This window comes from Sphaerodactylus townsendi, linkage group LG10 (genome assembly GCF_021028975.2).
Source record: "Sphaerodactylus townsendi isolate TG3544 linkage group LG10, MPM_Stown_v2.3, whole genome shotgun sequence".
In the NCBI taxonomy this organism is placed as follows: Eukaryota; Metazoa; Chordata; class Lepidosauria; order Squamata; family Sphaerodactylidae; genus Sphaerodactylus; species Sphaerodactylus townsendi.
Genome location: NC_059434.1, coordinates 61,380,598 through 61,394,337, shown reverse-complemented (window position 1 = coordinate 61,394,337; position 13,740 = coordinate 61,380,598). Strand labels below are relative to the sequence as shown.

General features: G+C 40.2%; 1 protein-coding gene across 3 annotated transcripts in view; it reads right to left on the bottom strand.

Annotated features, from left to right (window-relative positions):
• SEC24B (SEC24 homolog B, COPII coat complex component) overlaps positions 1-13,740 on the bottom strand; it is a 36,411-nt gene that overhangs the window by 10,952 nt on the left and 11,719 nt on the right. For 2 of the 3 annotated variants that reach the window (XM_048509458.1, XM_048509460.1), the window contains 10 exons: positions 12,739-12,819; positions 11,107-11,288; positions 10,264-10,448; positions 7,963-8,065; positions 7,454-7,580; positions 7,012-7,121; positions 6,614-6,726; positions 5,668-5,786; positions 4,454-4,509; positions 2,137-2,343 (listed from right to left, as the gene is read on the bottom strand). In XM_048509458.1, the coding sequence (XP_048365415.1) occupies positions 2,137-2,343; positions 4,454-4,509; positions 5,668-5,786; positions 6,614-6,726; positions 7,012-7,121; positions 7,454-7,580; positions 7,963-8,065; positions 10,264-10,448; positions 11,107-11,288; positions 12,739-12,819 (1,283 nt within the window). The remainder of the gene's footprint in view (positions 1-2,136; positions 2,344-4,453; positions 4,510-5,667; positions 5,787-6,613; positions 6,727-7,011; positions 7,122-7,453; positions 7,581-7,962; positions 8,066-10,263; positions 10,449-11,106; positions 11,289-12,738; positions 12,820-13,740) is intronic. The other variant, XM_048509459.1, reaches the window with a different exon arrangement.

Here is a 13,740-nt window from a genome sequence, read left to right as displayed (position 1 = left end):
CTTGTAAGTTAAATGTGTGCCACTTGTTATTTGTAATCGTTTACCCACAGTTGCACCTCTGTCAAGCACTGGAGCCATGACAGCCCTTGACAAATTCAGATTTTGAGTTTAGTATTGTGAATAAGAACATAAGAAAGAGCCTGCTGGATCAGACCAGAGTCCATCTAGTCCAGCACTCTGCTACTCACAGTGGCCCACCAGATGCCTTTGGGAGCTCACATACAGGATGTGAGTACCTGGTCTGCAAAGGCATTTGCAATCTCAGATCAAGGAGGATCAAGATTGGTAGCCATAGATCGACTTCTCCTCCATAAATCTGTCCAAGCCCCTTTTAAAGCTATCCAGGTTAATGGCCATCATCACCTCCTGTGGCAGCATATTCCAAACACCAATCATGTGTTGCGTGTAATGTATTGTAGTGTAATGTAAGTTTATCACATTGGCTAGAAAAAACTAATGAACACTCTTAACTATGCATGCCTATGATCTGGAAAGCAACTGGGTTGGATACGAGGCCGTCATTCCACTATTGCAATGACAATTACTCTGGAGGAACAGTTCTTCTGTTCACAAAGGGAGGAACCTTTGATGTCCACCTCTCACCAGATACCCATTTTGCCCCTGCTCATTTTTGAGCTTTAACTCCCCTTCCCAGAAGCAAAGGTTTGATCAAAGGGCTACAACAGAAGTCAGGAGAAGTCTTGATCAGCAAGACTAATTCCACTTGCCGTTCCAAGGATCCATCCATCTCTTCTGGATTTTTAGCGTAACGTAAGACCACAGCGGACCTCCCATACAAACTGCCCCACTATTTAAAGGAAACAATGTTTCAAGTGCTAACAGGGAAACCCCGTTGCAGGTGCTAACATATTTTAGGCAAGATTGGCTATTATAAAAAGTTGTTCAGCCTTTTCAGTCACTCCCCCAGGAATTACAAATGTCTTCCTACAGAAGTTTCCTGATTCTTTCCCTGAAGGCCCACCACAGGAGACAGAAAAAAAATCTTGTTTCAGATGGAAAGCGCCATAAAATCACAGCCAACTTATGATTCTTGTATGATTTTCAAGGTTTCTCCGAGGTGTAGCTTCAAGGGGGTGGGGACGCACCGGGCACGCACCCCTGTCTTGGTGTGACGAGGGTGTGGCGGGGCGTTCCGGGGCAGGGGGCCCAGAGGAAGCACCAGTGCATCGGGCGCTTTCCCCCTTTGCTACGCCTCTGGTTTCTCCACATAGTAACCCTGAGACTTCCTTGGTGGTCTCCCATCCAAGTACTTGACAGACGCAACCCTGCTTAGCTTCTGAGATCTGATGAGATCTGATGAGGCTAACACTGCGCCATTCCAGATCGTCAGCTTTATCTCAGTTTTATTAGCCTTGTTATTCTGTTGTTTTCTATTTCTTTTGGATGTCTTGATCTTATAGTTTCAATTCTTATTTTTTTAAAAAACATTATTTTGATTTTATCAGTATGAAATCACCATGAAAAATGGAATATAAATACATAAATAAATGTTTGTTATCTAAGTTTCTTGTATGGATAAGAATTATAGGGCTTTCCCAAACATAAACACAGAATAGCCAGAAAGTATAGTCTGCAAGATTAGCAAAAGCACTTACTGAGAAATCTCATTTAAACCAATTAATGAGATTCTCAGCCTACAGAACAGTGTACAAAAATCAATTAGTGCAATGCATTATTCTTGCAAAGGAACTTCTCAGTCATTCCAATTATTAACGTGACTCAAATAACTGCCTGAGAAATGATGCAGCCTATAAAAACTGTAGCCATAGCTGAGCTCAAAGAAATTTCCAAAATTTTTGTCTCTGTCCCTTTGCAAAAAAACCCCAAATGGGCATACATAATTGCTTATTTTGCATAACTTATTCAACTTTGATAGATTTCAGAAGGTAAAAAGAGAACTGATGCACTGAAAGCCCACTTTGCCCTTTACTCCCCCGAGCACCAGAATTTCATTAAATATACCTTCAAGCAAATACCTTCAAGCATCTGTAAGTCTAGAAATACATTGATTTTTTTTTCAGAAAGAAAGCTTAGATTCTCAAGTTCCTGTTTCTCCAACAAAACATGCACAGACATAGCTACTATTACTTCTCAAAATTACCATGTGCAAAGTACCTTTGTGCTTGATCTTTGATTGGGATCTTCCCTTGACTGCAAACGCCCTGCACCCAAGGATGGTAACTGTGTCTGAAACACAGACACCCGCCCACCTGTCGGAGACATCAACTTATAGGCTGCTTGAAGGGCTGGGCCTAAAGCACTGTGTGTTTCTCTTGTGTTAGTGAACATATTTGGTAGCGCATTCAATAAGTCTTTAATCAGCTGGAAAACAGATGCAATGACGTTAGGAAGAAATTTAAGTTTACAAGAAACTGATGTCATTACCGCAGAAAGGTATGTGATATTAGTTCTTATGAAAACCACATGCGCAAACCAATTATGCGGAGAGCTATACCCTTTCCCAACAAAAGATCTAAATACAATTGTGAATTCCTCCACTGCCACTTCCTGGACCTCCTTTGTGGCCGAATGCTCTGATTGGGTCCTAGTGCCTACCTTTTTTGCCGCCCTCCCCCCGCCCCATTCAAATACAAAAATAAAATATTCCTCTTGGGTCTTTCTGATATCTAGATTCTGATTGCAAAAGGGAGGGGGGGCTTCGCAAATTAAAAAGGCAACCAATTTGGAGGGGGACGGGATCCTTTTTTCATTGCTTCTTGTTTGTAGTGGTTTCTCGTAATCCGATTTTCTTTGCTCACAATGCAATTCTCCTTGCAGTAAATCCAAAATATATTGAGTGGCGGGGTAAAAAAAAGAGGAAAATATGAAGGCAGAGCATACCCAAAAAATCACTTTAGAGAGAAACATTTATAATGGAACTTTTACACCCTTAAATACACACGCACACACAAAAAGACCCCTTTGGTGACTCTTTCATTTCTCTTTTCCAAGCCACCAATGCGATCTGTATATCCAGAGTGTCTGAGATGCTGGTCACATCTTGCAAAAGGAGGGGAAAATGATTGAAAGGGGAAAGATGGAAGTCATATTTCTGCTGCTGCAGCACGGACATGTCAATAAGCGTTGAAACTTTCTGCACACACAGATATGGTACAAGTCTCTGCTTCTTCAGTCCCCCCTGTAACCAATGAGAGCACCTCTCCAGCAGAGGCATAGCTCCAAGGGGGCAGGGGGTGCACGTCCCTGTGGGGGCGTGGCAGGGGCAGAGGACACACTGGTGCACCGGGCACTTTCCCCCCTCGCTACGCCTCTGCTCTCCAGCAGCAACTTAAAATAGCCTGATCTTGTGAAAAATATATTATGTGTATATAGAGACAGAATGACAGGCAGACTAGGGAGATGGGGTGCAGGAAGAGAGAGAAAAAGGCAAGGAAGGAGGAAGGAGAAGAGTTAGGGCCGTGGTGGTGAACCAATTGGCCATACTGGCAGGGGCTGATGGGAATTGTAGTCCATAACATCTGGAGTGCCAAAGGTTTGACACCACTGGGTTAGGGCCTCAACTGCTGAGCGTGCTAGCAGCTGCAAAAAAAAATTTCATTCCTGGAGCACAACCTGAGCAAGTCCAGATTGAATCCCACAGTTCCCCTCATCCTTCTGTCCTCGCCTGGCCAAAAGCACTGGGGCAACAGGTGCCACCCTGGTCAGGAATCCTACTTCTAGTTTTTCCAATGGGGGCTGAGCAGAATTGGTGCACGAAGCCTCAAAACAGGCAAGTCTTCAGAGATGTTAAAGAAACAGGTAATTCCTAGTTCTTCAATAACATCAAGGAGATGGGGGGCTTGGTTCTCATGTTTCGCGACAGCTGGACCGCTTTGTCAGAGACACTTTTTTGGTACTGCTTGCCCGTAATGCGATTATCCGAATCAAGCTTAATTTTAAAACGACTTGTATATGATCTCGATGTACATAGAGCTAATCTTATACAGAGACTATCTCATAAATTACTCATACCTTCATTTTATTTTGCTTTCTGGACACTTGTTAAATTAGCACATTTATTTATTGTTTGTTGGTATTGTGTCACCTACAGCCATGATATAGCAGGTTCTTTTTGTTTTGTTTTTATTCTGACATTTCTTCTACTACATCTTGTTCTCTTATCGGTAACAGTTCTCTTCTGAGCCAGTTCAACCGCACACAATACCTTTTCCCCCTTTTGTCCCTTGCCAGTTCAACCTCCTCTTGTCTCTGTGAACTACCACACTGGTCCACAGGAGACAAATTTAAACTGGCAGCACAGCTACATAACTCAAGGCAGGGCTCGAAACGCTTCAGGCCTAATGTGGCCCACAGGTCCCACAGATGGCATACCTGTTTTCAGTCGCTTCATTTAAAAGCAGTTGCAGAAAGGTGGCTTCATTCTAGAATTTAGTTCTTCAGTAAACGGTCACAGTATTTTGATCCATCTTACCTCTTTGCTTTCATGTAGATTAACAAGTAAACTGTCAGGTGTGGGCAGGAAGACATCTACAGGAAGAGTAAGGCATTAAATTACATCTTAAAGCATTTATTTCCTGAATGTAAGACACAAAGGTCAGGATCCACACCACAGCAAAAACACACTTCCATATACATGCGTTGGGGGTGGGAGGGGGCAAGAGGGGAAGTTGCCGGTTCTCCGCCATAACTGCAGCCTTTGCAGTAGATGGTACGTTACTCTAAAGGGTTCCTTGACTTTCAAGAGCTGCATTTATAGGGCAGGAAGGGCTGTTGTTGAGAGGGGAGGGAATCAGAAAAAGCTTTAATACATGGGTGAAACACTGCATGGCCCAGCAAACCTCAGTCAATACATTCATAACAAATTACAAGCTTGCTGGATGACTTCGGGTTGGTCATATGCTTTCAGCCTAATCTATCTCACAGGGGTTTTGTGAGGATAAAAATGGAGGAGGTATACAAAGTAAAACATTTTGGTTCCCCACTAGGGAGAAAGGCAGGGATAAGTGAAGTACAGAAATCTCATTTATATATAAATTAGAAGAAGAGAAGAAGAGTTTGGATTTATATCCTGCTTTTCTCAACCGTAAGGTGTCTCAAAGTGCCTTACAATTGCCTTCACTTCTCCTCCCCACAACAGATACCTTGCCAGGTAGTTGGGACTGAGAGAGTTCTGAAAAACTGTGACTAGCCCGTGGTCTCCCAGCAGGCTTCATGTGTAGGAGTGGGGAAACAAACCCAGTTTACCAGATTAGAGTCTGCCTCACGTGATAGAGAAGGGAATCAAACCCAGTTCTCCAAATTAGAGTCCACCTGCTCTTAACCATCAAACCATGCTGGCTCTCAGAAGCAGAGTCATATTCCAGCAAAATTCAAAAAAGCCTATCGATTTGTTCAGTCTACAATCACATTTTCCTTATCCTGCAATAATATTCTAAACATGTTCAATTTTCCCTCATTTTGTATTGTAAGCATGAACAGTAGATAGACCATATTGACCAATTGCATAGCAATTACTCTCACACACACGACTGCTCTTCTCCATATCCTGACAGTATATTTTAAGAACTTAATTTGATAGTTTCAATCATTATATTGTTTCTGACCTTGCAAAGTATTACACAACACATTGACAGCTGCATAGTCCCTGAAATCATAATCAAGGGAGGTTGCTTTTTTATTCTTTACCATCGATTTCCGAGACAATTAGCATCTGAGGCTGCGATAATCCTTCCTGCAAATTGTAGAACTGAACAGTGCTGTCAAAGGTTATGAAGCCAATTCTTGTTCTTGAATCTCCAGGCAATCTAAAGATTAAAAACAAACCTTAGTTGTTTGTTTTAGCAGTTCTCCATAGACAACTGCTGTTTAACACCAGAATTCAGAGTGTGGATTCGCAATATGCAATTTCATACAGCTTTGAATTTAACTAAGTTTGTAGTGACTGTGGCTGAGAATTAGACACTTTCTTTGTGTAGCATTAAAAGCCAATGCCTTATTTGAGCATTAAAAGCCAACACCTTATTTTTGATATGTATGTATGTATGTATGTATGTATGTATGTATGTATGTATGTATGTATGTATGTATGTATGTATGTATGTATGTATGTATGTATGTATGTATGTATGTAATCAAATTTATATACTGCCCTCCCCTGAAGGGCTCAGGGCAGTGTCCAACATTAGCCATAAAAACAATTAACAACAACCAATATCCGATTAATAAGAACCATTATAACTTACAGATGGTTTCAGCCCCCACCCCTCCCCCTTACTTGTACCCACGGGAGGCCAGATGTTCATTATATGGCGAATTAGAGGTGTGAGCGGGGATTGGGGGAGTGGGAACAAACAGAACTTCAAGCTCCTATAATGTGGCTCTGTGCTAATTGATATTTGGTTCATGTCATTCTTCTCCTTCCCCCAAGTGTTTAAGAGCTAGTTAGTAAGTTCCTTAAAAGGACCTAAAGGATCAAAGGCATAAAAGGTTGAGAGAAAAGCTATGAAGAGTGCCCAAAATCATGAAGAGACAACCAACTGAATAATACTTATAACAGCCAAAGAATCCTGATTATAATTCCGCACTACAGCAAAAAAAAAAAAAGGGGGGGGGGAGGAGAGACAGTTCTTACTTGTCTAAGTTTTCCAGCAAAGACTGACACACAATTGACAAATATCCAGCTTCTACTGCATTGTGGGACACATCAAATACAAACAAATACACTGCAGGCTGAGGTGGACGAAGCTGTAAAATAAAATTAACCGTTTTAAAATTAGTACTGATACATCCCTTTTAATTCACTATTTTTTTATTTAAAACTGTCAAACATTTTGCTTTGCAAATTCCTGCAATTCCATCACAACTGTCTAGCCCCTTTGTAAAAAAAAGGAGTAAACAGCTGTACGAAAAGGAGGCAGGAAGTAGTCAGTGAGGGGAGTAACATCTAAATTTATGTCTGCCTTCCGTTCCAACTTCACTATGGATGCATGAGAATTTATGTTTGCCAAGCATCTAAAAATGTCTACTTGCCATGTAATCTGAAGAAGCAATGAACTCCACTGTAGAATTTTGCACTTCTGGCCGTTTGTGAGGCTCGCCATACGATCGTGTCAGAGGATTATACATAAATTCTTCTGGAACTAAGTTGTAAAATAAACATGTTATTGTCAAAAGATAAAGAATGTGTTTGTAGCACTTGTAGCCCACTGTGGAATGGGTTAAAACAACAACCCTATCCCAGTCTATATGTTGTCTCTGTTAATACTGCTGTTTACTTAATACTTTTTTAAACTATAAGAACTCTGAAGAATGTTCTCAAGTACAGTAAGAGATCATGCTGCCCCTGTGCTTTAGGAGCTGCTCCCATGTCTTCATAAAGGAGGACATGGCCTCACAAGCTTGTCTGTACACCCGCTCCTCTCAAATTTACCATGCGTGTCTTTAGATTACCGCTTCTGTTATTCATACTTACCATCATTAACTCTGTAGCACAGATTACATTTCCATCTCCTTTGATCAATAAAGGAAACAAAAGGGTTGATGTATGTTCTGCATGACCTACATCTCACAATGGTACTTGATGTTATCACAGGTAACTGCTAAAAAAAATTGCAGCATGTGAATTTTAAAGCCTTTCAAATTCCTCCCATCTCCATACATCCTGCTGAATTCTATTTACTGTAGACATTATCACAATGCTGTATGGATAGAATAAAGCTAACCAATGAAAAAAAGGAATAAAGACTACAATCTGAAGCTTATTTTATAGCGATCTCTATTGAAGTTTATGCCACAAATACATTCATATTTGCACCTATTCTCTAGTTTTTATTTCCGTTTCAAGAACTACAGCGCAACAACAAATTGTACCACCTTAAGGTGAACCAATATTCCGCTCCGGTTTACTTCTGAGTGCTGACAAACTTTTGTTTATATTTTAATACAGTTGAATCAAAATTTGGGCTCAAAAAGGCATTTTACCGTTAGATCTCTGAAGGGATGTAGAAGCAACCCCAAAGGAAGTTTTGCTTTGTTTAGCAAAGCCTGAGTCTGAGGGATATTTGTCAAAGTGCATCGAAACGAGCTAGAAGATAAATGGAATGTGTTAGTTTCACAAATTATGATCCACAGTACTTACTGCATAGAAAAGGCCATGTGCTCAAAGGCCACTGCTTAATGCAAATATCCAGAACCATCATGCAAACCTTGGAATAAGTGTTAAGCATTCAAGACCCAATGAAGGATTCAGGCATAACTAGCATGAAAATTCCCTTCCCACCCAAAACCCTTGTCTTCATTTCAGAACAACTCCACTCATTCATTTCGCAATTTATAATGAGGTGTCATTACGTATATATTTGGAATACAAAAAACAGCAAGACATTGTCGAAGGCTTTCACATCCAGAATCAACTGGTTGTGAGTTTTCCGGGCTGCGCAGCCATGCTTTGGTAGTTTTCAGAGTCATGTTATACTATGCCATGGAGAGAAACACATCTTACTGTGACCTGCCTCTGAAGATGCCAGCCACAGATGCAGCTGAAACATTAAGAGCGAAAACTACCAGACTATTGCTGCCCAGCCTGGAAAAACCACAACAGCAAGAGAATTCAGTAATTTATAAGCTCTTATAAGTACAGCTTCCCAACAAGAACAGGCCAAGGCTATTCACTAACCAAATCCACACCATGGCCATCTACCTGTAGCCACAGAAACACTGTAATGATGTCATAGTGTAGAGTGAGCCTCAAATGGGATTTTATCTACCCTTTTTAAACAATACCAACCACATGACATAACAAAACAGGCAGAAAGATATTGTGGAGTATGGATTATTGCAGTTTCAGCAAACAATCCAAACCAATAATAATAAAAATATATACAATATTAGCCTTGTAAGTCAGAACAAGTAATCAAAGAGCCAGTATAAGAAAGCACATTTTCATAACTGAAAATATACAATATTTCTGATAAGTGACATATTGATTATTAATCCATAAAGATATTGCCGTCGAAACACTGGTTGCAGCCGAAGTGACACACAAGCTCGCAGTAAGTAACAAACACAGGAGCAACTCATATGATTGTTTCACTGCACCAGAATAAACCTGCCCCATGGCCTGCACTACAACCACTGGAAAGGTGATCTATAATTTCCCTTTCTGTTAAGTATCTCTAAGCAGTTGTGATGGACTGTAGGAAAATGTGTATTTTTAAAGAGCAATTTTGTCAAAGTAAAATACTATTTACCTTCAGAGTGAGGCACAGAAAGGTTTAGGAACAGGGGAGCCACCCGATTGGTTGTGGCCTCTTGCATTCTGACTAGGCAAGTAACTGCATGATGCAGAGACGGAGGAGGTTAAGTTCCTTATCACAATACTCTGAAGGGCTTTTGGTTTGGATCAGTCATGCTGTTAAGAACTGTCTGTCTTAACAGAGTAAAAACTAAACATCTCTGAGGGGATAGTTCTGTCAAAATGTGGGACAGGAACTATTGTTAACAGCCTGATTCCTGGGAGACAGCAATTATACACTGACCAAGTCTATTAGGTTTATAGGTGAAGCCCATATAAACCAGGATAGGGATATCTTCTGCGTAGAGAAGAATTTCAGTATACCAGTGGGTCTGGAGTATAGGGATTTGCTTTGAGTTTACCTCAGTGGCGAGTATGTTATATTTTTGAGAGTTTTATCTAAGAGGAGGGCTGAGCATTCGTACTATGAACAAGTACCTAGCCTATGACAGGACCCTATGTGTAGAAACCATAAGCCAGTACCATCCAAGATAAAGGAAATGTACAAACTCTAAACCATCTATGAAACGAACATCTAAGCTACACTGAACTAACTAATCTTAAGTGCTGTGTTGAAGAAACTAAAAGCTATAATCTCCGTGCAGGGCTCTTTTGTGAATAGTGTATATACATTTATACTGCCTTCTTTGCCTCATCTATCCATCTCCGAGTTAATATGCCTCTCTTTACCATCTCCTCTGTCTATTAAATAAATATGAGTCACTGTTAAGTTTACTTCTGCCTGAGTATATTTATTTTAATGTGGGTAGTGAGGGGAATGCCTGGAAAGCAATAAATGTCAACTGGCATCCTTCGTCTCTGGGAAATATAACAGGGCTGAGGGAAAGTGCTTCTTATCAGCAAATGCTGAGTTAGATGCAACAGTAGTCTGATGTTTACAAGGCTTTATATGTTCCTCAGATAGATATCAATCAACTCAAGAAATGCAAGAATGTAAACATGCTTAATACTGGAAACGTTATACCTACTCTGGGCTGCAGTTCAGCTTCTTCAGATCTGAGTTCAAATTAGGCACAGGAGCAAGGACTGGAGAAATAGGAAGAATATTTCTATCTTGAGTAAGGTTGATTGGTCTTAAGCTTTCTGGCTGTTGAGCCTGCTGTAGACCTAGTCCTCCAAGACTAGCTGACAGCTGATTCATTGTGGGATATTGCTAGAAACAACCATTAATGACAAACATTTATTACATAGTATTACCTTTCTTACCATTACCTGTTCTGTGAGGTACCCGCCCACTAATCCCCAAGAATCACCCCATGCCAGGCACGGACCCAACTTCCATCCAAATAAGAGTTGCTTAAAAGAGCTAGTGATTAAAAATATTTAAACAGCAATCAGCCATACCACATCATTAACCATTTTCTGGAAATTCTCTCACCTCCAAAAGAGATATGCCGTGTCCAAACCCAATTTGAAATCACGGAACTAGTTGCATGGTTCTTTGGACCTTGACCAATGTGACTTAATTCCCCCTTTCCCAATTCCCACTTTCTCAACATTAGCCTCAATATTCCAATTTCAAGATGTCAACCGATCTATTTGAATATTGTTTGCTGAAGGCAACTGAATGTGAAAAGATTGTTCTGAAGCTTCCATTGCTTGGAGAAGCAAGACTAATCCAGTCTTTAACCTATTTGATAGTCCCTCTCTTTCAATTGGAATACAAAAAATATTCGATTTTGAAATCAAAGAATTAGAATTCCAACCCTGGAAGACACATGGCAGTATTTTATACATTCACATCCACTTCATTTCATCAAAAACTACATTAGACAGACATGTTTTTATTAAAGGATCTTTTAATCTCTAACCTGGGGATACTGAGGAAATCCAGAATTATATCCAGTGCTGTTTGGCTGTATGGCAGGTGGTGGTGTTACATTCTGATAGCCAGGCCGGAGAGTAGGGTACCCGTAGCCAAAAGGTTTAGAGGGTTTCGATGTTTGGGAAACTGAAGAAACAGGAGCTGGGCTACTAGTTGCAGGACATGCCTCTAAAAAGATCAATTATCCATTTTAAAGAACTGCTTCAATTTTAAAAAGGCAAGAACCAAAAGCCCAAGCAAACAAAGCCCTCTCCCTGCACACATTCTGAATATCAAGGAACCAAAAGACCATGAAACAGCTGTCACGCAGACCCCAAACCCAGTCTCATATATTTCCACTTCTTGATTTTTTTTGCTGAAAACAAGGCATTTTTCAAGTGTCTTAAAAGTAAGTCTGAATGACAGCAACTTGTTTCGTCTGTCTTCTAGACAGCGGCTCACTGCTACTGACTCACCCATCTTCCATAGTTCACACTCTCTTTTTATGGAAAATGTACATGGATGCTCAATTCACCATAGATGCTAGACTAACATTTTCATTCAAAATACAATCTGGCTATTTCATGGTCCAACCTCAAGCTTCCCCACCCCCATGCCACCCATGTTCTACAATAATATAAGGATAGAGTCAGTGGTGGGATTCAAATAATTTAACAACTGGTTGTTTACAAGCACCATTTTAACAACCGGTTCTGTCAAAATGGTGCGAACCTGCTGAATCCCACCACTGGATAGAGTCTATGTATGTAATTTCACCAAATCAACATTAGCTAATCAAAAGAATCCCAGTCCCACAATTCTTTTCAGTACAAAACGGGAACATCAAATGCCATTTAGAGAACAGATGCAAAACCGAAAAGATACGCATTAATGATGCACAAAAATGTACAGGTCTGGACAGATTACATTTTGAAAGGATACATAATAGATAATGTATTTTACAAGGGGGTTGCATATAACATTCAGTTCCCATTGAACTACAGTGTAGTTGACTAGTCAGATTTGTGTTTTTACTCAGTTGGATATCACACTACCAAGTTCAATAGATCCATCTCATAATTGCATGCAGGACTGCATCTGAACATCATATAGCAGAATTAATCAGAAAGCACTGGAGAAGCTGCTAATATAGGGTATAAAGTATGCTAATGTAGTATAAAGCTGCTAATATAGGGTACAAAGTATGCTACACAGACGAAAAGAAAAGATGGTTTTAGAGGTTAGCCTGATCTTGAAGGATCTCAGGAGACAAGCAGCATCTCCCCTCCCTTGTTAGTAATTGGTTGGGCAACTTCCAAAAAATGTCAGGGTTCTGACAGAGCCAGGCAAACCACCTTTGAACGTCTCTTGCTTTGAAAACCCTACGAGGCTGCCATAAGTCGGCAGGCACAAAAAAAATTAATAACTGGTTTGAAAATGGTTAGGGTGCTCACTCAGTGTGATTTAACTTATTATCTGAAAAACAGAACTGATTAATTAAAAAACCCTGCAGTGTCCATGATTTGTATCTCAAGTAAAAGTGAACAATATATCTCAAGTGGACAAAAGATCTGTTTTTACATTTTAGCATTTTTAAAGTGTAATGTTAATATTAAAACATTAAACAAAAATAATTTACCTGGATAGCCACCTCCTTCAAGGTAATCATAATTGCTGGAAACTGGAGACGCGCTGCTAGTAGTGGAAGAGCTGTCAATAGCTAGAAGAAACAAACAAAAAAGATGCTTATTCACATGCATGCCAACCACTGTTTTAACAATTCCAGGAAATAACCTATAAAGAACCCTTGTGGAAAACAAGAGTTTATACTAAAAGGACACAAGACAGGATTCTACATATATATGCGTATGTGTGTGTGCGTGCAAAAAACTACTTAAAAAAGAATGACCAATGAGGGAAACTGATGAGAAAATAGCGGCTTAAGAAGATGTTAGTGACAATAGGTTATCCACAGGTTAACCACTGTAGACTACTCTAACTACTGGAGATCATGGTTTCCCTCACAAGTACTTCAAGGCAAGGAGAAAGAGTCTGCAAACAGAAGGAGTGAACAGCGTTCAACATTATGGAAGAGAGAGAAGCCTGAGCCAAGGTCCCTGCAGCAAGAGAAAAGGAACGCTCCAGACATTGACCACCAGGCACCCACTGGCACAAACACTTTTCCTGCCAGTCTACTCTGCACTCTTTAATTCAAACTGAACCAGGTTATTCAGCAACACACATGCCTGGTTTGTTTTTAATATTACTTCTACTTTCTTTCATACCCTGTTTCCCCGAATATAAGACATCCCCGGAAAATAAGACGTAGTAGAGGTTTTGCTGAAGTGCGAAATATAAGGCATCCCCCAAAAGTAAGACGTAGCAAAGTTTTTTGTTTGGAAGCATGCCTGACGAACAGAATACAGAAATATAAGACATCCCCTGAAAATAAGACCTAGCGCATCTTTGGGAGCAAAAATTAATATAAGACACTGTCTTATATTCAGGGAAACACGGTATTACCTCTATTTGCACTCTGTTATTTGCTTATTTCTGTTTGGTTTATTTTGAAATATTCACTACAGTAAGCCACCTTTTTCCAGATAAAAGATAATCGAGAACTCAAATACGTGCCCCTGGT